At 44.4% G+C, this 22,506-nt stretch overlaps 1 protein-coding gene across 1 annotated transcript in view; it reads left to right on the forward strand.

Moving 5' to 3' along the window:
- Positions 1–22,506, forward strand: part of ntrk1 (neurotrophic tyrosine kinase, receptor, type 1) — a gene marked incomplete at both ends in the record, with an annotated part of 42,910 nt that overhangs the window by 18,232 nt on the left and 2,172 nt on the right. The window contains 11 exons of the mRNA XM_083918979.1: positions 913–1,058; positions 3,733–3,871; positions 5,974–6,306; positions 9,011–9,028; positions 9,124–9,182; positions 9,274–9,376; positions 11,133–11,288; positions 11,544–11,674; positions 13,038–13,210; positions 17,061–17,301; positions 18,533–18,691. Of these exons, the coding sequence (XP_083775105.1) occupies positions 913–1,058; positions 3,733–3,871; positions 5,974–6,306; positions 9,011–9,028; positions 9,124–9,182; positions 9,274–9,376; positions 11,133–11,288; positions 11,544–11,674; positions 13,038–13,210; positions 17,061–17,301; positions 18,533–18,691 (1,658 nt within the window). The remainder of the gene's footprint in view (positions 1–912; positions 1,059–3,732; positions 3,872–5,973; positions 6,307–9,010; positions 9,029–9,123; positions 9,183–9,273; positions 9,377–11,132; positions 11,289–11,543; positions 11,675–13,037; positions 13,211–17,060; positions 17,302–18,532; positions 18,692–22,506) is intronic.

Raw genomic sequence — 22,506 nt, forward strand, 5'->3', positions numbered from 1 at the left:
CTGCTGCCCCCGTGACTCGACCCCGGATGGGATGCTTTTACGCCAGAATCACGCTTTAAGCTCTTGCATAGAGGGACATTTATAACCAGGTTTATCATGCTCCATATTAATGTCATGACTAAAACGTCCTTCACACATGGGAAATTACTGCGGCACATTTCTGTCTTGCTCCTTTTCACACTGGTCATAGCAGAACCAGAACAGACGGGGGAAGGGACACTCAAAGAGCGCTCATCTCTGCAACGTTACTCGCTCGCAATCGCAACACAGCAAACCGGCATTCTCCCTCGAATGTTACTGGGTCTACATGTCTCATGTCATGTCTCAACATGATCCAGTAAAGAGTCGCTGTGGCTGCAGGTTTTCATTCCAACCAAGCAAGAACACACCTGACTCGACTCATTCAATCACCTGAACTGCCTTCACACAGTTGATTTGTTGGACTAGGTGTGTTTTTGACTGGGTGTCGATCCCATGCAGGAAATGTCCCTGCACACTTCAGGGAAAACTGCAACACAGCAAACCGGCAAACATTTCTTTTAATTAAGAGAAGATAACTATCACTTACGAGGGTTGTGCATTTTTGAAACATGTAAAGCATGAGAACAAATGGTAAATACAGATGTGTTCCAATTAAACTATGGAGTGGAAGATGTGGAGCCCTCACAAAAGCCTTGAAATGGAAAATACTTAAGGATTACCAGGATTATAATTTGGAGGAAGGTTCCTTCCTTCTGTGCATTGCTGATATTCTGGGTTTTCTTCATGTATTGTATAGGACAGGCAAGCATAAGCCTTGGGTTATTGTGCTGATTGTTCATTTTTTATTATGTGAAATAACTCATTTTTGAACCGAAATAAACTATTCGGTCCCTCATTCATTCATTCTTTCATGCTCTGTGCTTCTTCCAGGTCTGCCTGAGGTGAGCGTCATCTCCTACAAAGACACAAAGACTCAAGAAGGAGGCAACCTCACATTTGCGTGTCACGTGACAGGAAGTCCCACTCCCAACGTGAGATGGCGAACTGATTACCTCCGCTCTCGCTTCTTTACTCAGGTAGTGGAGGATTTTTAAGTCTGCATATGTACATATCATTCAGATATTAACAAAAAAAAAACACATTTGCTCTTCTTTACAAGCAACGTCTACTGTATGTCTGTTTGTCCTGAATGGAGGATCTCTAACTCCCTTTCTCTCCCTGAGGTTTCGTCTGTTTTAATGTTTTAATGTCCTCATTAAGTGCTTTTTTGAGGCACCCTGCGCTTAACTTCCTTTTTTAAAACACACCTGATTCTGATGCTGAGCAGATCATTCAAATCAGGTGTGTTAGAGTAGGGAGATGCCTAAAACATGCAGGGCAGGAGCTCTCCAAATTTGTGATTTGTGAGTTGTGATAATGGGCTCCATGAATAAAATTGACTTGAGTGGCCAAATGCAGCTCCAACCAGCTCCTTATTGTTTCCAAACTCAGGACCATTTCCATAAATGTCTCTCTGACCTGGAAAACAACATCATCTGGTCCTAAATATTCTGGCATCATTAAAGGATATTTGTGTTTTTTCTAATAATCAACAAATTATAAAATCACTATATCCAATGAAAAGCCAAAAAACATTGATTTGACGGACACGCAAAGTTAATGTTTGTGTCCTAAAATCTATTAAAAACCCATCATCAGCGTTTTCTGTTGCTCTGGCTGAGCTGCTCCTTCATTATGGTGAACATGGGAACTGTTAAAGTGTAATTCCAGTGTAAAAGCATCCCGTGGTCTTTTGCGACATGAATTTACATCACATAAGCCGTTTCAGCCGACAGCTGTTTTGTAGATTGAGAGTAGCTAGCATGGCTAACACTGAGTAGCTCGGGGCGGAGCGCTAAACCATATAAAACGTCTTTTTTAACCACTAATATGCTCAAAATTACAGCAAACCTCTGCAGTAACGGGATTAGAGTCCCTACACATAAAACAAACACCAACAACGTAGTTAGCAAATCCAGAGTTTATTAAAAAACTACAATTCTACAAGCCTTAGCAGCCGGCTACGTCCATGCTAGTTGAATACACTGGAGTTCAGTTCAAGCTTTGGATGGTTCAGCGCTCCGCGCCAAGCTACGCTGTGTTAGCCGTGTCTGGCTGTTAGCGACTCTCCGGGATTTCTCTGTAACAGGTGATCACCCAAAAGACTTGTCTACATGGCTTTTGTGATGTAAAAAGTCCATGGGATGCTTTTACGCCGGAATTACGCTTCAAGCTAACGCGTAGAGCATGGGTGTCAAACTGATCCAGTAAAGGGCCGTGTGGCTGCACCTGAACTGTCTTCACACAGTTGATTTGTTGGACCAGGTGTGTTTTTGATTGGTTGGAATGAAAATCTGCAGCCACAGCAGAGCTTTACTGGATCACTTTGACACCCATGGCGTAGAGGGACATTTATAACCAGGTTTATCATGCTCCATATTAATGTCAGGACTAAAACGTCTTTCACACATGGGAAATTACTGCGGAAAACTTTCAGGATCATTTCTGTCTTGCTCCTTCTCACACTGGTCATAGCAGAGCCAGAGTTTATTAAAAAACTACAATTCTACAAGCTGTAGCAGCCGGCTACGTCCATGCTAGTGGATTACCGCCTACACTGGAGTTCAGTTCAATTTTTGGATGGTTCAGCGCTACGCCCCAAGCTACGCTGTGTTAGCCGTGTCTGGCTGTTAGCGACTCTCCGGGATTTCTCTGTAAACAGGTGATCACCCAAAAAACTTGTCTCGACGGGGATGCTTTTACGGTGGAATTACGCTTTAAGCTCACGCGTAGAGGGACATTTATAACCAGGTTTATCATGCTCCATATTAATGTCCTGACTAAAACGTCCTTCACACATGGGAAATTACTGCGGAAAACATTCAGGCACATTTCTGTCTTGCTCCTTTTCACACTGGTCATAGCAGAGCCAGAACAGACGGGGGAAGGGACACTCAAAGAGCGCTCATCTCTGCAACGTTACTCGCTCGCAATCTTAACACAGCAAACCGGCATTCTCCCTCGAATGTTACTAGATCTAGGGCACAGGTCTCAAACTGATCCAGTAAAGAGTCGCTGTGGCTGCAGGTTTTCAGTCCAACCAAGCAAGAACACACCTGACTCGACTCATTCGATCACCTGAACTGCCTTCACACGGTTGACTTGTTGGACTAGGTGTGTTTTTGCTTGGGTATCGATCCCATGCAGGAAATGTCCCTGCACATTTCAGGGAAAACATGCATGTGTGAATGGGGCTTATGTGTTGGTTTTGGTCTTTTCCTGGGAATGTGTTGACAATAAGACAATTCTACCTCCTTTCACTACCTCCCTGTTAGCTGTACAAATGAATGTGTGTCTGTCTATAAGCACCATTTGTGGACTTTTGTCCCTCAACCACACTTTCAGAGACCTGAGAGAGAGCCCGGGAGAGAGATGGAGACAGAGAGAGAGAGAGAATTTATGATTTTATTTCACTGTTACCTTCATAGCCTGCCTCCCTCTATGTGTGCTGTGAAGCTCTTTAGATAAACTGTAGCTTGGCAGCGTTTAAATAAAGTTCAGTCGGGCTCTGTAATCTATTGATCTGCAGTACAGTAAATTGGACCCCATTTGGTCCCTCTAACCTGTATACCTTGTCGTGATCTATATGTGGTTGTGACCTGGCTGCATTAACCTCCTCTGCTCTTTGTCTGTGCCGTCGGCTGCTGACAGGAGAGAATCTGGGGCTCCACATTAGAGCTGGTCCTCTTCCTCACCAACGTGTCTTCCAGCGACAACCTGCACAACCTAACTTGTGAGGCCGAGAACCAAGCTGGGCCCGGGGAGGACATGGTGCAATTGGACATCGAGTGTAAGTGCCTCCAAAATAAAACCACACTCTCGCAAGCTCAATACAAGTCGTTGGGGCTTAATGGAGGTTAGGGCGAGAGCACACTGGGGCCATTTTTTCTAGTGCAGGCAGGGTGGACAGCCAGAGAAAGGAAAAATGCACTGCACTGATTTCTTCTAAATGCCCCCTCTACAAATACGAGTATGTACCCACCACGCTTCTAATGGAGCTCTTTGTCATCTGCCACTCACTCTGGCGGCTGGAGAGCAGTGTTAAAATAATATGAGTGAAGTGCTGCAGGTATGGCTGGTCATTTAATGCAGGGATACAATGGAGGGGACAAAAAAGGGTGCAGAAAAAGGGGTGAAGGGTTCTCTCAAAGAACTCCTGCACCTCGTGTGCACTGTACGTCTAAATTACCGTTGCAGCTTGACCCAGGAGGTTTACTGCTGTTTTCTTCCTCCAGATGCATTAGTGCATTGGGAAGTCGAGGAAGACAGAGGAATGACAACACCCAGCGGCCCCGCAGAAGCATTAGTGATACATTACTGACAAAAATACTGCCCAAACAATATCATATATCACCAACTCAGTGACACTCATTAGAAAATAAAGCCTAAAAAGAGCGGGGGCGCCAATCAGCTGCAGCCAAATGCACGAGCATCGAGGGACAGATAATAAACATCAGGAAAATGGGGCTGATAACCCGCGCTAAGATCTGATTTGAGCCTGTGCTAATGGACTTTTCCCTCCTACTCCGGAAAACCGCTTCATCCGCAGTGATTGGCAGCCTGTAAATGCGTTAGTGCGGCTAATCTATCAACATCAGCCCCCCTGGTGGACGGACACTCGTTAACCGCCAGCCCTTTAATTACTCTTAATTACCTCCCAGAACAGTGGGTGTTTACTGCTGAGTGGCTCTCTGTGCCATTGATTCACGGTGCTCGTGTGGCTTCCCTTTCATAAAAGAGCTTTTCAAACGGGGTTTTTTTTTGTGCAATTTTGAAACTTTAGAGTTGAGTCGGATTCAGAGCGCAACTTTTATTAATATCCATCGTCACAAAAGTGAATGTTTTGTATGCAAAGGTTCCGGTTCATTACTGTATGAACCTGCCTGGATTGATACCAGGAATCCCATTTGCCACATTCTCTACAAAATGTGTTACTGTGTGAGAACCGGTCGTCTCTTTGAACGTAATCCCTTTCCTTTGAACACTGCGGTGAGAAAGCGTATGGAAGTTCAGCGGGGCTCGCTAATGGATCATTAGCAGTGATTAACAGCGCTAATTTTCACTCACTGCAAAAGACTTCAGCAAGTTGGGAATCGAAAAAAAAAGAGACGGATGCCTCAGTATCCTCTGAGCGCAGCACTTTCCGAGGCTGGGTCACGGGTTAAGAGCAGCAGGCTCGTCAGGGCGAGGGGTCTCTGCACTTGAGAGTTGTGTTCGATCTAAACGAGGCCATTTCCTGTAACCTCACATGCAGCGGCGCTTCCATGTTGCTTTTGTGGTCGGGGGGCACGACGACGACCAGGATGCATTATTCATGGCAGGTCAGCACAGGTTTGCAGTAAAGATGGAGAACATTGATTTATGGAAACTCAGAGAGGGAAACCGGCTTCACCAACCGTTGACTTCATCTCACACATGATCAAGATGCACAGTCAGCATAAAATTGTAGCACACAGGCTCGTGCACTTAAACGCTCCATGATGATTATTGGATTTATCGGCAATTACCAGTGGTGGAAATTATCAAAGTGCTATACATTCATTCATTCATTCATTCATCTTCAACCTCTTGTCCCTGTCGGGGTCACGGGGGGGGGGGGCAGCTGGAGCCGATCCCAGCTGACATCGGGCGTGAGGCGGGGTCCACCCTGGACAGGACGCCAGTCTATCACAGGACACATAGAGACAAACAGAGACAGACAACCATTCACACCTACGGGTGATTTAGAGTCACCAATGAACTTATCTATTATATTGTATTCTTCAAGTCTTATGGAGTCAGGAGCACTTCCCCAGCTTGCAGCTCAGCGTTAGTTGCAGAGGAGACACCTTCTCTTTCCCAAATCTCCATCTTGTCTCGAACCGCCCCTGAACTTCCCACCTCTCCCAACAGTTCCAGTCAAAATCATCTTCCTGAGAGACGCCGTGCAGCAGCACCACTGGTGTTTCCCTTTCGCCGTGGACGGCAACCCCGAGCCGTCCATCACCTGGCGGTACAACGGCCACGAGCTCAAAGAGAGCATATACACGTACACCCAGCTCATCCCTGACTCCGGGGACGGATCAGTGAAACACGGATGTCTCTTCCTCAACAAGCCCACCCACATCAACAACGGCCACTACACCCTGATCGTGAAGAACAGACTGGGAAGGGACGAGGCCACGGCCGCCGGGATGTTCATGGACAACCCCTTCGACCCGCTGGATCCTGAGGGGATAATTCCAGGTGAGTTCCTGAAACTGTTGTGGAGCGGCAGAAGGATATTTCCGAGCAGCATCCCATCATGAGCAGAGGAGGCCATTAGGGCAGCTCAGGGGAGGAGTCTATGTGAACATCGTATGATCTCAACACTTGCTTGGTCCAGCGTTGAAACAATGACTTGATTAATCTGCAACAACTTTCAACAAGGTCCTTAAGACACTGAGTCGTATGTCGATGAATCACTGGTAAGTAGCTCCTGAACAAGTCTGCATCAAGGACTTTATAGTAGATAATTAGAACTTAATGAAACGTTATGTAATGAGCTCTTTGAGACCTGGGAATCAACACGCTGACCACTTTCTCCATGAGTCATTCCTGATTAACTCTGAATAAGCCGGCGAGCAACATTCAACTAATAAACACTCATTAACCACTAATTGCTTAAACGTTCCTTTTTATTTTCTGCACCTTTAAATAAAGTTTATAAATGCATATTCATTAAAAGGGGCCCTATTTTTCTGTCCTATAAGTAATGTTGCAATGCCGGACGTTCATATTAAAGCTTCAAATTATAAGATAAACGGATAAACAGAAAAGATAAAACTCAGATTTCAATCTGTTCTGAACCTTTTACAACAGTTGTTTCTACTCTCAGCTCAGATTTAAGTCAACCCTGTGCTGGATTTGTTCATTTCATAACATATCATACGAAAAAGCGGTCGGGGTCGGACTTTCTTGACTTGCAAAATGACCTTTTAGGTTGCTGTTCACTACAAAGTCAAGTCAAATTTATTTATATTGCACATTTCATACGACAAGCGTGCACCTTCAAATAAAGGATATAAATGCATATTCATTAAAGGGGGCACTATTTTTCTGTCATAAGTAATGTTGCAATGCCGGACGTTCATATTAAAGCTTCAAATAATAAGATAAACGGATGTAAGTAATCCCTGTGAGCAAAAAAACTCAGATTTCAATCTGTTCTGAACCTTTTACAACAGTTGTTTCTACTCTCAGCTCAGATTAGAGTCAACCTCGTGCTGGATTGGTACATTTCATAACATATCATACGAAAAGGCGGTCAGGGTCGGACTTTCTTGACTGCAACATTAACAGCAACCTAAAAGGTAATTTTGCAAGTCAAGAAAGTCCGACCCTGACCGCTTTTTCGTATGATATGTTACGAAATGTACAAATCCAGCACGGGTTGACTTAATTTGAGCTGAGAGTAGAAACAACTGTTGTAAAAGGTTCAGAATCTGAGTTTTTTTTGTTCACAGGGATTACTTACATACGTTTATCTTATTATTTGAAGCTTTAATACGAACGTCCGGCATTGCAACATTAACAGCAACCTAAAAGGTCGTTTTGCAAATGCCATAATAAGATAAACGTATGCAAGTAATCCCTGTGAGCACCTTTTACAACAGTTGTTTCTATTCTCAGCTCAGATTTAAGTCAACCCCGTGCTGGATTTGTACATTTCATAACATATCATACGAAAAAGAGGTCAGGGTCGGACTTTCTTGACTTGCAAAATGACCTTTTAGGTTGCTGTTCACTACAAAGTCAAGTCAAATTTATTTATATTGCACATTTCATACGACAAGCCTGCACCTTCAAATAAAGGATATAAATACATATTCATTAAAAGGGGCACTATTTTTGTGTCATAAGTAATGTTGCAATGCCGGACGTTCGTATTAAAGCTTCAAATTATAAGATAAACGTATGCAAGTAATCCCTGTGAGCAAAAAACTCAGATTCTGAACCTTTTACAACAGTTGTTTCTACTCTCAGCTCAGATTTAAGTCAACCCCGTGCTGGATTTGTACATTTCATAACATATCATACGAAAAAGAGGTCAGGGTCGGACTTTCTTGACTTGCAAAATGACCTTTAAGGTTGCTGTTCACTACAAAGTCAAGTCAAATTTATTCATATAGCACAATTCATACGACAAGCGTGCACCTTCAAATAAAGGATATGTATACATAATCATTAAAAGGGGTCCCTATTTTTGTGTCATAAGTAATGTTGCAATGCCGGACGTTCGTATTAAAGCTTCAAATAATAAGATAAACGTATGCAAGTAATCCCTGTGAGCCAAAAAACTCAGATTTCAATCTGTTCTGAACCTTTTACAACAGTTGTTTCTACTCTCAGCTCAGATTTAAGTCAACCCCGTGCTGGATTGGTACATTTCATAACATATCATACGAAAAGGCGGTCAGGGTCGGACTTTCTTGACTTGCAACATTACCTTTTAGGTTGCGGTTCACTACAAAGTCAAAAGTCAAATTTATTTATAAAGCACATTTCATACGACAAGCATGAACTCAATGTGCTTCAAGAAATTCAAACAGCTAACACACATAGCAGCTACATAAAACAGCTTATAGGATAAAAATAATTAAACATAAACATTAAAACCAAACATTTAGGACATTATAAAATCATACAAGATGCATCATTATCATTTAAAGAGCGTCGTTCATGTGGAAGAGACTTCCAGAGAGGAGGACCAGAGTGGCTGAAAGCGCCATGAGCTGATCTGGAGTTGATTCAAAGATTGTTCTCAATCAAAGGTCTCGTGGTGGTCCACCAGAAGAGGAGGGACTCTGCCTCTATCGCTAAATAATCCGTACACTCTTGAATATCACGTATCAAGTTGCATCGTTGCTTCTCTGTAATGTGTTTTGTGCTCTCTCCTCCCTCATGCTAGTCCTGGATGTGAACCCAAGTAAGTCTGGGGTTGAAAGTTTCATCACTGCGTACTTGATGTGACGTTTGTCTCGAGTCATTTCTCTTTAACAAAGTCTCATTCCTGCTCCTCAGTTCCCACAAACAAATCAGACATGGACGTCACAGAGAACCCGGAGAGTCGAGTGTTTGTGGTACGTCGTCGTTCCAGCTACAGACGTGTAATAATGATCATGATCAGTGATGTCAGTGAGTGTGACTGCAGACCTGTCCTTGTTCCAACAGGTGTCTGTGGCCGTGGGTCTTGCGGTGTTCGCCTGCACCTTCCTCCTCATCATGGTTCTGGTGATTAACAAGTGCGGCCAGAATTCAAAGTTTGGTATTCACCGTAAGTCAAAACACATTATTTCGTTTACTGCTTGCAAAAATATTGCTGCTGGTTGATTAAAAGGGACAGTTTGACATTTGGCTTATTACCTTTCATGCTGAGAATTAGATGATAAACTTACTTATTTACATGTTTTGGGTAAAAAAGTGTGTTTCCCAGAGATGTTGAATTATCCTTTTGAGGAAATCTGCCCAGTGTCTAAAGCATCAACAGGTGGACATATTGGATTATCACACACACACACGCACGCACGCACACGCACATGCACATGCACACGCACACGCCTACTTCCCAATAAAATAGCTGTGGCATTCTCTGTCTGATGATTTGGTGCTTACCAGCACCTCTAACATCAGGTTAACAAGTTATATCTTGTTTGTTTTTTCCATAAAAAACAAATAAAATTAACATGTTTTTGTATATGGAGTTACTTGTAACTATTTAATTTTATTTTTGAACTTTGGACGGAGCCAGGTTTACCCGTCTCCCCCTGCGTCTCGTCTTCGTGCTCAGCTCAGTTAATCAAGTCTCAGTTGTAGATATATCTTTAAAGCTGAAGTTGGTAACTTTCTATGGATTCTTTTTTTCAATACTTACTGTAATTGTCAAATATTTTTTTCTCTATAAATTCATCTTGAAATGTATGTTTGCTTTCATGCCAAAAATCCTGGTAAAGCCCTCTCCTGTGTGCTTAATCGAGTACTCTTATTCAACGCGGTCACTTCACCTGCGGCGTTAAGACCTTTTGTGTTGGGATCAATCTCGCAGTGAATGACCGATGTCACGTGACTTTCTGTATCACTCGTATAATTCAACAGCTGTTACGTTTCCGCGCAGTGAGAACGCGATGAAAGGAACTGATCCGAGCAGGTGACAGTGTCTCGGCCCGGAACCGCAATCTCAACGCGTGCGTTCAAACTGAAAAGAGCCGTAATCAGACCTTCTGCCAAATTATTGTTTCAAATCGCAGATTGGTTCTGTCAGGCTCTCGGGAGGTAATGCGCAGGAGAGGCCGACTACTATAGAAGTTCCACTGAGCTGCAACTTCGCACACGGGCAGCCGCTGTGTCGGCCGCGCTAAAGTGCCTTAATTACAGCATGAGAATGGCGGCGGAACCCTCCCTTCGCCACGTGGTGAGGGCCATTAAAGAAGATGGATGGATAGATGGATGCATGAAGGAACAGCTAGATGTGATATAGCTCCACTCAGACCCCACCCCCAAACACACACACACACACACACACACACATCTACCCTTCTCACTCTCAAAGTGCCTAAGTGGGCCTGATTGCCTAAGTGGACCCTGCTCCCTCTTTCCTTCCCTCCATTGCTCCTGTGCTCTCTCTTTGTTGTTCCATTTTCTACCGTGTTGGACTCTAGGGGTTCTGTGGTTTGCCTTTCTGAGTGGGGTTTCACAATTTGGGCCCCACTTGTTTGGCTTTTAAAAGAACGCCCTGTAGTCAGGGGTTGCTAACCATTCCGGCTCCTTTCCCCTTCTCTCTGTTCAATGTGTCCTGATTGCCGCACGGTTGATGATGGTGATTATTAGCGCCTATCATATGTCGCCATGGCACCAACAAACGTGCCACGTCCAAGTCGGTGGCGGAGATCATCGATACCTCGAGCGAAAAAAGAGAAATAAATAGTTTTGAATTCTCTTTTGATGGCCGCTGCAATCAGAAGTGGTTGGAGGCTGATTAGGTGTCGCACGTCTCTCAATTTTTGCTTGTTTGCATCATTTGCCCGTTTCATTAGGTTCGTCAGTTTTGGGCACCGAGGACGACCTGGCTGTGTCGCTCCGTTTCATGAACTTTGGAACCAGCCCGCCCTCCTCAGATGAAGACTCCGGGTTATCCAGCTTCGTGGAGAATCCACAGTACTTCTGCGGCATCATCAAGGAGAAGGACATGTGTGAGTGTTACGGCTGCGCTGATGTTTGACCGTTTCTTAGTGAATCCACGCTTAAGGCTCATTCCTCTGAGTATAATGAAATGTCAGTGTCTTGATTGTTGGTGTTATTTACACCAAAGATTGTCTGTAACATTTGTTTTTGTCTGCCAAAGTTAACTAAAGTAGTGAAATCTTGAGACAATTTAATTAACTTTTGGTCCAAACAAGACATCATTTCACCCTGATTTCAAACCTTTTCTGTGTTTTAACGTTCAGGTGTGCAGCATATTAAGCGGCAGGACATTGTGTTGAAGTGGGAGCTGGGCGAAGGAGCGTTTGGCAAAGTCTACCTGGCAGAGTGCGCCAACCTCAGCCCCGACAGCGACAAGATGCTGGTCGCCATCAAGGTGATTACATTTACAACATCACTTCATCTCTACGGCACTGTCACTATTAACGTGGTGTTAGAGAGAGCTGAGCCGGAAGGCAAAGCTCTGGATCTACCAGTCAATCTTGGTTCCTACCCTCACCTGTGGTCATGAAAGCTGGGTCAGGACCCAAAGAACCAGGTCGAGGGTACAAGCGGATGAAATGTGTTTCCTCAGGAGGGGGGCTGGAGTCTCCCTTAGAGAGAGGGGGAGAAGTTCAGCATCCGTGAGGAACTCGGAGTAGAGCCGCTGCTCCTTTGCGTTGAAAGGAGCCAGTAAGGATGTCCCATGCTAAAGCTGCTGCCCCCGCGACCCGACCCGTGATGAACGGTTGAAGATGAGATGAGAAAAGCAGTACCTGATTTTTATCATTTAAAAAAAGTTATTCAAGAAGCAACAAGTTACTGTATTTGTCTATATGAACTGCAACACGCTCGCTCAGTGCTTACAACAGCCAGTCCATCTTTCCTTGCATGTCATCCTCCATCTCTCCACTATCTAACAAAAGTAACTTAAAGTACTCAAAACTACCGCTTCATTCTACATCAACAGGAGCCCGAGTAAAACACGCTGCACTTATGCTTAAATCTCCTGTGCGCTGAAAAACCATCCTGCGGTTTAAGAGTGAGAAGTCTTTGTCGAGCGCAGTCAGGTGGTTTAATACGCAGCTCATGTTACAACAGGTTAATGCAAACCACAGCGAATAAAAACAAAACGATGACTGTGACTGCGCTCAGATTTATCATCCCATTAATCAGACGTGTGCTTTTACTGCAGCACATCATCGCTCGTGAGCAGCGGCGCAGCGAACAGATTCTAGACACTTCCTCGGCCCTCCTCCTGCAGCTCTCCTCTCTCTCTCCTCAGCCCTTCACACAGTAAACCGTGTGAGAGTAACAGTTTACAGTGTCTGTATGAGTCGCTTATTTTAAAGGCTAAAGTCGAGCAACATCTCTGAAGCAGATATGACGCGTTTTATTTATTATCAGACTCTTTTTGATAGGTCTATCTTCCTTTTTTGGGGGTTGAATTGCAGTGCAGGCAGTCGTTTCTGCAGAATTTCCCCCCATTGAATGAGGCTATCACCATCTGAAGGGATGTGCACGTACATCTGTATTTGTAAGAACGCTCTGCCTCTCTGAAATGACCAAAGTTTCGCATCAAGCTAGAGGAGGTGCAGAAGCCTCGAAAGGCTTATTCTGGAATTTTCCACCACACGATTGCCTTTTTGTACGCTCCTCACTGTTGGTTGCTTTTAATGTGGTCGATCTAAGATGTAATTTTACTTTAAGCCCAATAATCAGCGCATTTGTGTGAATTCACACCCTTTGGGTTGTCACAGACTCTGAAGGACGCCAACGAGTCGACCCGGCAGGACTTCCAGAGGGAGGCGGAGCTGCTGACGGTGCTTCAACACCAGCACATTGTGCGATTCTACGGCGTCTGTACGGACGGAGAGCCGCTGGCCATGGTGTTCGAATACATGAGGCACGGAGACCTCAACCGATTTCTTAGGTATGTATGTAGTGTGATGGCGAGTTCACTTCCAACTGTCCACCCCCTGCTGAGGCATGTTAGAAACTGAATTACACAGTTAAGGTGAGCCAGCAGCTAAATGGGAAACAGAGCCATCGTTTTTTCATCATATTCTGTGCATGTAAACCAAAGACTATATGGAAGTGAAGCCAACTCATCTGGATCTCCCCCTGGGGGGCTGGCTGCAGTACAGATCAGAAACCCCAAGAACGCCATGTAAGCGGATGGGACAAATTAAAAGGTTGAATATGGAGAATGAGCAGAACACCACCATCTATGGTCTCAAGATCGTAGTGGCCACATCAAAAAATAATTCAAGCAGTCGGGTTGTCAGGTTCGTTGCCCAGTCGCCGACAGGAGAACGGAGTCTGTTTGAGCCTGTTTGAACCCGCCCCTCCAGAAAATCACACCATAAAACAAGTATTAGAGGAGTTTGATTGACATTTAGCGATACCCATTAGCATTAGCCGTTCCAGCTAAGTGCAGATGAAAGTGATGTTAGCATCAAGGAGAAGCGTAGCCATGTGGGCGTGTGTTTTAATGCCGTTTCGCTCCTTTCTCTCAGTCCATGGAGCGAATGCTCAGCTTGTATTGACTCTGGTTTTTGCCCGTCTCAGCTCACTCAGCTGCTGGGACAAATAACCATTTCACCCGGTGCCAGCCTACAGTAGCTGCACCCAACAACAGACAACCCTCAATGCCGGCTGCTATTGACTGGTACAATGTAAAAAGAAAGTCATTGTTAAACCCATCAAAAACTACTTTAAATATTAATTCAGACTCAATATATTTTTTTAATGGAAGAGCGATACTTTCATTCTGTACCCCTCAAAACTCCCCATGGATTTTTTTGTTGTTTTTTAAAGTAAAGCTTTTAATAAAGATTCTACATATTCAGCCTTTAAAGTGCATGTCAGGTTTCTGTCAGAGTAGTTTGGGTTTGCTTTTCATGCCTTTATTTATTAGTACAGCTAAAGATTGACAGGAAATGGAGAGAGACTCAGGATACGTGGGTAGTTTCATCACGCTGATGTTCAAGTGTTCAGCTTATATAGTTATGTGATGCTATAAAACCTGGTTGAAACATGATTGACAGCTCTGAGTTACTCTGATTAGTGCATGAGCGGGACATTGATACCGCCTGATCCTTACTGTGCAGGGTCCGGTTGCAAGATTACAAGATGGCTGCACCCACATCTGGAATATTTTGGCTTCATTTTTGTACAGTGGGAGGAAGTGGAGTGGTGTCGTCCGTCTTCATGTACAGTCTATGATCTGTGGTCAGCTGAGACAGTATCAAGCAAACCTGATGTGTGCTCAGAAGTCAAACCCGCTCTGCTAACCTCAGTGGACCGTGTGGTTCCAGTGGTCACTGTGTTTAAGTAGAGACGTATCAACGAGGATGCCTGTGGTTCAGTGCATAGAGTAATATTTGGCTGCTGCTGCTTTTCCTCCGTCCCTTAAGTCCTACAGTAGAAGATTAGCTGGGGACCTAGAACGTTTGACACGTCTTTCTTGATAAAATACCAAATTGAAATCACAAAACTGACCCAAACGCGTCTTAATATCAGCTATGGTTTGTTTTCACTCACTTTATTACACATCACCTGACCGTCACAGACAATGGAGGCAGCGGTGAATTGCATAGAAGGCCAGTTTAATTTGTTAAATCAGAAATGAGGACAATCTTGCATTCTACGTCTTTTGTTTGGTGCTAAAATGATGTCGAGGCACGGGTCAAATGTATTGTTTGGAGGCTCCTCGCATGATAACAGCAAATGGGTGCTGGGTTTTATTTCAATACTGATGGATGCAATAAATAACCAGCACTTAAGAATAAATAGACAAGAACTGTACACTGAACTAACCTGACGTCTCAAGAAGTAGTTCATAATAACACTTGTCTTTGTTATGTAACCGTGGCGACCAAAGAGTTTTAAAATGTCTTATTTGACTCACTTTCTAAACCTCTGGCGGGAGCTAAAGGAGCGACTGAGGCCAGGGATCGTGTTGACCTCTCAGAGCTCGCTTGGCACCTGGGAAACCATCTGACAAAACTCTGAGAGCAGACGCAGTCGACGCCGTCCGCCAGGTGTCCTCCATAAGGAGACAGATTGCGAATGAAAAACAGACAACACACACACATGCGTGCACACACCCTTTGCCTGAGATATATGTTCACCAACGGATGGAAATCGCATTTCCAGCAGACAGAACGGGTGAAACGTCTGAGGGCCCCCACAAAGCAGCTGCTTTCCCACCCTGCCACCTGCCCTTTAAACTAATAGTGATTGTATAGACAACTTCCTTTGTAAGGAGGGGACAAAGTGGAGAGGAGAGATATTAGGATGGATGGAGACACATCATCTGGGGTTTGCTCATTTAGGCCGGAGTTGGACGTGAGAGTGGGTGTTTATGATCCGCACGCACGACCGAGAGTCAATGTGCTCTGCATCTCCGAATTGCATTATTGCAAATCAGCTGTAGGCGTATTACAAGCCTTATGTTCTCTATTAACCATCGCTGTAAAATGGCTTTATTATGGGGCGACAACACAGCGTCTGCAATGCTCTCAAGAGCTCATATATGTCAGAAATGTTCACTCTGCAGATTGCATGCTGAGGTCATTGTCCTTCAGTTCACCCAAAGTTGATACCATTGTTACAAACCTACCGGGAGCCCAATCCCAGCATTTGATTAATCGAACAGCCAATGGAAACAGAGAAGAATAGCAGAGGCCAGCGTGTTCTGTTTGTCCCTGTACAGATGGAAATGTGTGCTCATGCGGTCCTCTTTACCCTGGACGGAGGTCAGGGAGTTCACCACCGATGCAGAAAAGAAAAGCCATCATCAGGAAAATAGTCTTTTTTAAACAGTATATCCGCAAAGCAATTTCAGTCAAAAACAGTATTTTAGAAATGACATCATCAGAACAGTACTTGAAAGCTGAGTCATCAATTCGCTCAATTTGTTTCAAGGATTTTCTAGAAATCGAGGGCCAATTTTGTTTTACAGTTTAAATTCAACTAGATTTTGAATGTAAATTGAAGGCTTTACAGTACTGCTTACATGAACAGTGCTGTATATATAAATATATTGTTATTTGCAGCGACGACTGGGCCTTTAACTTAATTAAGTAAAGCAAACGAAGGGTATTGGCAGGGTTGTTTCAGTGCCATCATTGAAAAATACCAACTTAAGAAAATCCAGATGGGTTACCTCGACGTGATTTATTGATCTAATGCCACGGTGCCTGGAAAAACCACTCTTATGACAGTTTAGTGGTGGTAATAAGTACCACAAGTGATGGTCTTAAGTATAATTGAGTATTTCCATTTGATGCTACTTTATACATCTACCCCATTCATCAGTCAGAGGGAACACTCTGCGTTATTATCCACTATATTAACTTTACAACTGCTAGTTTTCAAATTGTACATCAACACAACTCATCGCCAACCTCTTATCTCGGGTCCGGTCGCGGGGGCAGCAGCTCAAGCAGCGGACCCCAAACTTCCCTTTCCTGGGCCACATTAACCCCTGCAGTCTGCCAACCAGCAGTCCGGGGTTCAATACCCACCTTACCCATACTCATGTTACATCAAAACATGATAATCTTATTAAAAAAAAGAGCATTGCTGTTGCATGTTCCAAATATTGTTGCTGTTAGAAGATCCACCAAAGAGACATTTTCCCTCTAGACAAATAAAAGGAAGCTTAAAAAACAAGTATGAACCTGAAAATGTCTCCTTTTAAAAAGAGAAACCAATGTAGAATCAAGCAGCCTTGATCCAAAAACACTCACACGTTCCTTGTGCGTCACCTGTAGAGCTCACGGACCCGATGCTCGTATCCTGGAGGAGATGAAGATGCCCCCGCTGGGTCAGCTCACTCTGCCTCAGATGCTGCACATCGCCGCCCAGATCGCCTCAGGCATGGTCTACCTGGCATCCCTGCACTTCGTCCACCGTGACCTGGCAACCCGCAACTGTCTGGTGGGAGAGGGCCTGGTGGTCAAAATCGGAGACTTTGGCATGTCCCGAGACATCTACAGCACAGATTACTATCGGGTAAGAGGCTCCTCCTGTCCGCATGTCGAAGTTTTCTTTGGGCAAGACACTGAACCCTGAATTGCTCCCCGTGCTGCGCATGGGTGTGAATGGTCAGATTAGATCAGGGGTAGGCCTTCCGGTCCTGCAGAGCCACTGTCCTGCATGTTTTAGGTTTCTCTCTGCTCTAACACACCTGAGTCTAATGATGTGCTCATTATCAAGCAGCTGATGCTCGTCACAGTTTGATCATTGTTAGACTCAGGTGTGTTAGGGTAGGGAGGAACCTAAAACATGCAGGACAGTGGCCCTCCAGGACCGGGATCACCCACCCCTGGATTAGATGGTGTGTAGATGTCCACTGCCATCAGTGTGAATGTGACAAGTAGTGTGAAAGCACCTTTAGGAGTCAGAAGACTAGAAAGGCGCTTTATAGGAGCTCTTTTCAAAACGCTATAAATCCATTTTAATAGTTTTCAGGAAAATTACGTTTTTTTACCCAGACATTTGGTTCATATTCATTAATCTTGTCAAAATGTTTTTTATGGCTCAGTCTTAACATGTTGAACGAACGCACGATACAAAAAACTCTCCTGCTTCAGAGCGCCGCCATGTTGGATCGCATAGAGCGCTCACTGGATTCTGATTGGTCGAGAGGACGTATCGCGTTCAGGCTAAAAATAGGTTTGGCGCTGGTCGCGGTTTGGAAAGGAACTGCATCTTGAGACCATTTTAAACAAGGAAATAAAGTGATCTGGCAGAAACACTGATGAAGCAGTGAAAAGGTTCCGTTACAGCAAAGTGGCTCAAACTAATTTTTTTAAATTTGGCTTTTATGTCGTTTTGGAAAAGAGCTCTTCATATATAGAAGTAGAAGTCCATTTACTACAATATTCTTGAAGCAGGGGTTCAGCCAAAGTCAAAATCAGGACTTTTACTAACTCTATGTCGTCTGGCCTTGTGTATTGTCTTGCTTTGAAACGCTGTGTGTTCATTTTCTTTGACTTAAAGCTTTTTTGGACGTTATAGCTCCTATTGTCCAGCTTCTTTGCCTCACATGGATTTTAAAGCCGCTGCTGTGGGTATTGACGGTTCAGGGCTGAGCAGGAAAAAGAGGCTCTTTGAGATGTGCTTAAAAATGTCACAGGGCTGAACTCCATCAACAAAGCTGAGTGGTTAAAGTTCACCTCAAGACTTCTCGTGCAATAATGATTTAACACCACGTACATTGCCTCATCGTCTCCCTCCTCAGGTGGGCGGACGCACGATGCTGCCGATCCGCTGGATGCCCCCCGAGAGCATCATGTACAGGAAGTTCACCACGGAGAGCGACATCTGGAGCTTCGGCGTGGTCCTCTGGGAGATCTTCACCTATGGCAAACAGCCCTGGTACCAGCTGTCCAACAGCGAGGTGGGTGGGGACGGAAACTTTGATGGTCGATAATAAAAAAAAAAATCTGCAATTGGCAAATAATTCACAACAGATTTAATAGATCTATTTTAAAATCACAAAAGGAAACAACCACACAAACACTTTGAGTTATACACTTCTTTGTTTTCTTGCCATGAGTCAGAGTTGGAGATCAAAACCTCTCTCATGTCCGTACACAATCACCGTGACAACAAGACCCCATAAAATGATTGAACCTGGAGTAGTCACTCATTCTCTCAGTCTGGATTTCATTCATGTGTCTTTCTGAAACTAAACCCAAGTGTTCCTCAGGTTTACTCACCATATTCTAAGACAAATCAGCCTCCTCTGTGGTCTCCAGCCCTGCTCCTGGAGATCTACCTGGCCTGTATGTCTTAGCTACCTTCCTAGCACACCTGATTCTAATGATCTGCTCGTTCTCAAGCAGCTGCAGCTCGTCGGCTTGAGAACGAGCAGATCATGAGTACAGAGGTACCTGAAACACACACAGGGCAGTTAGCTCTCCAGGAACTCTACGACAATTACCATTAAAAATCTGTCATTTTTGACCTTACAATAAAACCTTCTGACCACATTAAGCTTCACCACAGCGCAGGCAACTGGTGCGGTCCATATTCATAAAAACCCGTGTGTGCATTATAAAAAAACCAAGACCATCCTTGTGTGGACATGTGGTGAACCCATGGATGCATTACTATAGTTAGATACTAAGATTAGAAGAATATTAGAGACTAAGATTAGAAGATACAGAAGTTGCAGTTGGGGGCCTGGGTGAGCTTAAAGTGCTGTATGAGAGGCCGTGTTTCAAAATGGTTTTGCAGTAATTTGCCTAGTTACAAAGGTCGATGGGTGTACTGTGGCTCAGTTGGTAGAGCTAGTCGGCCAGAGGGTCGGCGGTTCGGTCCCCGCCCTGCCCTACTTGTGTCATGGACGTTGTGTCCTTGGGCAAGACGCTTCACCCACCTTGCCTCGTGTGAATGTGTGTGACTGCTGTATGTTTGAGGAGGTGGTCGGCGTACTGGTGTGCAAATCTCCCAAAATGAACCATAACTGATTTAATGAGCCATTCGCAGTTTCACTGTACCGGCCGTGTGCAGCGCCGTCGTATAGGGGGGAAAGGTGATGACAATTCTAAGGGCCCACAGCCAGCCAGGGCCCACACACTGCTCCAGTAGCCTCTATGACAAAATGATTATGCACTGAACTAATATATATTCATACGAATGAATCCGAATTAAAACAAAGCCACAAGTTGTACAATACTCTATATATATGTTTATTCTATTCAATAACCCCCCTGGCCCCTTCTTAGAAAATGGTTTGGTCCACACCGCGGCTCTTTCTTCCCGGGGTTCTTCCTCATCGGAATTAAGTGCTAGCCGGTAGAGAAGCTAACTGCAGCAGAGTCAGTATGCCCCCCAAAAAACACAAGTCTGGACACCAGAAAAGAGTTGAGAAAGAGGTCAGGTGTAGGAACAGCAGAGCAGGGGCCCAAGACATCAAAACCTTTTTTTTTAAGAATGGTGAGAGTAAACTACCGAGGGCGGCTTAAACAATTAGCCTGCTTGTTCATTCATTTAATGTCTGTAATATTACCTTTGACGGGGCGCAGGCTGGAGCCTACGCTAGCTGTCATCGGGGCCCGCTCTGGACAGGTCGCCAGTTCATTAAAAAAAAATCGCCAGGTCATTGTAGAGCGACGGTTCCTAAAGTAGCTATAACTGAACGTTACTAATTTAGGGGCTACCACCGTGACTGTGTGTTTCGCACATAACACTGTCGGACAGTGCTCCAGTAAGCGCCCATTCAGAGGCTGCATTCAATTGTATTATGACCCATTCAATTTCTACTCAGTAATTATGAGCATCTGACGAAGGTCAGTTACGTTTTCATGATGTGTTCAATGTGGTCTTGTAAAATGTGTCATTAGTGGGACATTTGAATAGTCTAAATACAAAAAAAGTTAATTGTTCAAAGATTTGTCGTTGTTGTTCTGTTTTTACAACAAAGTAAAAAAAAGACTATTTAGAATTTTGGACAGTTTACACTGACTTTTGAATGGTTTAAAAATATTTTATCCATATCAGGACTTGAACCAGTCACCTTCTGGTTCCCAACGGACTGAGCTACTGACGCCCACCATTATTATATACAATATATATAATTTAACAATAAACCTTTATCCTCTGCTGCTTCAGAATCAGCAGTGCCTGCTTCATCTGAGTTTGACCCCACAGCAGATGCTCACCCCCAGCAGTCCAATGATGCCTTTGATGGTGAGTGAGTAAACACCTTGGGGAGCTAGATGAGGAGCTCTGGGTCAGCATAAGATCCTTCCTTGGTGTACAAGAACACAGATACTTTTTTTCTGTTTAATTTTTTCTGTGCAGTATGCAGAAGGTTACTTCATTATGAATGCCAAATTACTTATGTATGCACAGTGTGCATCTACCATAGTGTCAGTATGGTAGGGTAGAGGGGCCCACACCGATATTCTTTCAGGGGGCCCAGAATTCCTAGCAACTGCCCTGGCCGTGTGTACTGAGACTTTGAGAGACGCACATGCTACTGGCAGGATCAACCAGGTAGCCCCCATCGTGGCCCTGGGGCCCGGGGTCTGCGTTGGTTTAGTGTGCCTTTGCTCAAATGAAGGTGTGACATTAAAGGGGTGTTTTCTTGATAGTTACAGTTTGCAAAGTGATGAGTTTACAGAGTGTATAGTGGGGTTTTCGAGCCTTTTCACCCAAAACAGCTGCATGTTGTGGTTGGAAACACCATGAGAGCGGTGGGAGTGACCCGAAACAGTAAAGTTACGGGTCGGACAGATCAAAAACAATCTGGAAATCTCTGTAAAACCCTGTAAATCTGAGAGGAACTGCAGATTAATAATAATTTTTAGGTTCAACTCTACAAATGTGGTCATTAAGTGCTTTAAATATGCTAAAAAAAACACTTTTATTGCCCCATTTTTGTGCAAACACATTTGTAAATGACGTAAAATCAAACTTTAAGCACAACACACTTCAGCGTAGTGGAAGACACTTACGTTGCTGAAGTTCTTCGCCGCCCTGCACTCATAAACGAATCAATAGCTTCATAGTAATTAAGGGCCGTCCAGTCTAGCCTTTTCAGCCCGAGTACCAAGAAGTGGGACTCCATTGCGACCGCAGCGGTGCTATTACAGGCCAAAACCCTCTCTCCTTTCAAGAGAAGGGTAGATCACTTTTCCCTGGCACTCAATTCTAATCTCATTGGCTCTCATTTTTACCCAGGGCCAATGAGCTTTAATCTTGTTAACCTAATCCGTCTCGGCCAATGAGGGGCAGGTGAAATTATCATGTCGCCTAAACACGGAGCGGCAGAGACAAATCGTTTCAAAATACTGACTTAATGCCGTGGCGACAGCAGCCATTTTGGGTGGACGCTGTGAGTGCTTGCGTTGGGCTGAAAGGCTGACTGAAGGGCCATTTTGGTGTGAATTGGCTTAGTGCTGACAGACCTCTTCTGTTCATTGGCTCGAGCCGAGGTTAACAGTGAGGTAGAGATTGAGTCTGTAACCCCTTCAAATGGAGAGCGCGGTGAAATCCTCTCTCTCATCCTCGACAGTGATTTATTCCCTGAGCGGCGGGCGAGTGTGAACTCAATCAGTCATCGCAGCTATTAGTGTCGGAGCTGGAGGTTATTCATATTTTGGCTGCGCTCATTTGTTCCAGAGGTCCCTGCTAATGGAGACATATCTATAAATCTGCACTCACGAAGGCCGTTGGGCCAAAAAGTGTTTGTTAAAAAATGTG

The sequence above is a fragment of the Echiichthys vipera genome (assembly GCF_963691815.1).
Source record: "Echiichthys vipera genome assembly, chromosome: 8".
In the NCBI taxonomy this organism is placed as follows: domain Eukaryota; kingdom Metazoa; phylum Chordata; class Actinopteri; order Perciformes; family Trachinidae; genus Echiichthys; species Echiichthys vipera.